A 3,014-nucleotide genomic window follows, 5' to 3' on the forward strand; every position below is an offset into this window, starting at 1 on the left:
AAAAAAAAAAAAAAAGACCAGCCTGACCAACATGGTGAAACCCCGTCTCTACTAAAAATACAAAATTAGCTGGGTGTGGTGGCGCATGCCTGTAGTCCCTGCTACTCAGGAGGCTGAGGCAGGAGAATCGCTTGAACCTGGGAGGCAGAGGTTGAGGTGAGCTGAGGTCGCACCACTGCATTCCAGCCTAGGCAACAAGAGCGAGACTGTCTCAAAACAAAACAACAACAACAAAACAAATGAAGAATTTGACCCAGGAAACATGGGACACACAACATCTCAGAATCTGAAGAATTCTATTGCTGCCGTCCCATGAAGGTCAAGGTCCAGCCTGACCAAAGAGGATTTTCTCCCTCTGCATTTGCTCTGATGCTGAACTTCACTCTTAGTCTGATTGATGTTTGGTTTCCAGATTTACACCTGGACGTGTACCTCTCAGGGCAGCTGCTCACACCCATCGAAGATCCCTCAGCTCTCAATACAGGTATTGATCGACTTACGACCTATGCAACTTACGACCATTCGACTTTACGACCACAATCGCTAGCCACGACTGCTCTGCGTCTGGCAGCGCAAACGTTGCCCAGCTGGGCATACGACAGTGCGGAGCAGCTTCCGGCAGCACTACCATCTCCGCGTGCACCATTTCAACTGTACGTATAGCCTACTCAACTTACGACAAAATCGTGTTATGACCGGTCTGCCGGTCCCAATCGTGGTCATAAGTCAAGCACTAGCTGTATCTCATTCTCACTATTGCCTGGTCCAGAGCCCCAGCCCTCCTAGCCTCACCCTTTTACCACCCACCTTGGCAGCACATTTACACCACATCATCTAGCACTTTGCTGTTCCTAGTGTGGTCTGCAGACCAGCAGCGACAGCATTGCCTGAGAGCTCTTTAAAAAATGCAGTCTCTCAGGTTTCCTGGGACCTTCTGAATCCAGATCTGCATTTCAAAATACTCCCTGAGGGATCCTCACGCATGCAGGTTGGTCTGAGAAGCACTGTGCTGGACACTGGTTCTCAAACTTCTCTGCTCATCGGAATCTCCAGGAATGTTTTTAAAAATATAGGCTCCAGGATTCTATCCTCAGAGTTTCTAATTAAATTGGTCTGGGGTGTGTCCTAGACATCCAATATTTAAAGCCTCCCTGGTGATTCTAATGTTCGAGGCAAGAAGAATTCTAACTAGAGAGGAGACTTACTATTAAGTAAAAATCATAGGCCCAAGGAAACAGAAATAGGCTCAATTAAACTAAGATGATGATTATTATTATTTGAGATGGAGTCTTGCTTTGTTGCCCAGGCTGGAGTGCAGTGGTGTGATCTTGGCTCATGGCAACCTCCACCTCCTGGATTTAAGCGATTCTCCTGCCTCAGCCTCCAGAGTAGCTGGGGCTACAGGCGTGTGTCACCACGCCTGGCTAATTTTTGTATTTTTAGTAGAGATGGGGTTTCACCGTATTGGCCAGGCTGGTCTTGAACTGATCTCATGATCCACCCGCCTCAGCCTCCCAAAGTGCTGGGATTACAGGGGTGAGCCACTGCGCCCAGCCTAAACTAAGATTATGAAGCATCTACTCTGTGCAAGGCTTTCTAGTACATGCTCCAACTCATGACAGGTGGCGGGGGCTCCTGGGCTGGGCCAGTATTTACCTTGATTCCTGCACTACGACACTTGTTCACAGCGTCAGGCACTGTAGTTCGGGGAGGGTCAATCATGGATATGAGGCCCACGAAACAAAGGTTATCCATGGGAAAATTTATTTCATCTGTGTTAAACGGGAATCCCTTGGAGAAGCTGCTAGGCAGATTCAAGAAGCAGAAGCCTAGAGAGAGACAGGGGGAGGGATCAGTAGTCATCCAGCACTCTACATTCCTATCTGCTTACATTCTTGATTTTTCACCTCACCGATAATAACCATTTTGATGTCATTTTTTAAAAAACTTCTCCCACATGGGCCGGGCGCAGTGGCTCAAGCCTGTAATCCTGGCACTTTGGGAGGCCGAGGCGGGCGGATCACCAGGTCAAGAGATTGAGACAATCCTGGTCAACATGGTGAAACCCCGTCTCTACTAAAAATACAAAAATTAGCTGGGTGTGGTGGCATGTGCCTGTAGTCCCAGCTACTCAGGTGGCTGAGGCAGGAGAACTGCCTGAACCCAGGAGGCGGAGGTTGCAGTGAGCCGAGATTGTGCCACTGCGCTCCAGCCTGGCGCCTGGCAACAGAGCAAGGCTATGTCTCAAAAAAAAACAAAAAAACAAAAAAAACTCCTCCCACAGCTCCTCACCTAACACACGTTCCCCAAGACCTCCCAGTTCTAAATAGGCATTTTGGAAGTCTTCCTTTAGTTCATTGTCCATCGAATATTCCTGCCCATGCAGAAGAAAGGTAGAACAAAACTCCAAGATCCTCTCCGGAGCACCCTTCATCATCAGCACGTGGGTCTGGGAGCTGTCCTCCCGAAAGTGGATGGACATCTAGAGAGAGCAGAGGGAGCACTGATGGGACAGGAGGAGAGCCCAAGGATCAGGGGCAAAAAGAAGGGGGAAGATTTCAAAGGTAAAAAGACAACGTGTTTCACACCCCCATTTCTTTTGTCCCTTCCCCTCCCCAGTCACACCTTGCCCCAGGCTGAGCCCAGCCCCTCCTCCTTTTTCTAGGAAACTGCAGCCTGTTATCATTTGCTCAGGCATCTCTATTATTTTCTCGGCCGGAAGCTCCCTGGGGGCAGAGCAAGGCACTCTCATTTTCCCTCTGCATCTTTGCCAACTGGATGGCGAGAAAGCAGAAATAGTGGGGCTGCCAAAGAAAGAAAAGAGTAGACAGGAAAGAAAAAGAGTCCGAGGCATGGTGGCTCACGCCTGTAATCCCAGCACTTTGGGAGGCAGAGGCGGGTGGATTGCTTGAGGTCAGGGGTTCAAGACCAGCCTGGCCAACGTGGTGAAACACCGTCTCTACTAAAAATACAAAAATTAGCTGGACATCGTGGCATGCGTCTGTAATCCCAGT

General features: G+C 49.2%; 1 protein-coding gene across 1 annotated transcript in view; it reads right to left on the minus strand.

The window, feature by feature from the left end:
• LOC108286038 (sodium/potassium-transporting ATPase subunit alpha-4) overlaps positions 1–3,014 on the minus strand; it is a 42,014-nt gene that overhangs the window by 14,491 nt on the left and 24,509 nt on the right. The window contains exons 11-12 of the mRNA XM_017503640.2: positions 2,293–2,482; positions 1,657–1,829 (exon numbers count right to left, since the gene is read on the minus strand). Coding sequence (XP_017359129.1) covers positions 1,657–1,829; positions 2,293–2,482 — 363 coding nt within the window. The remainder of the gene's footprint in view (positions 1–1,656; positions 1,830–2,292; positions 2,483–3,014) is intronic.

Source organism: Cebus imitator, unplaced genomic scaffold, assembly GCF_001604975.1.
Source record: "Cebus imitator isolate Cc_AM_T3 unplaced genomic scaffold, Cebus_imitator-1.0 Scaffold313, whole genome shotgun sequence".
Taxonomy (NCBI): Eukaryota; Metazoa; Chordata; class Mammalia; order Primates; family Cebidae; genus Cebus; species Cebus imitator.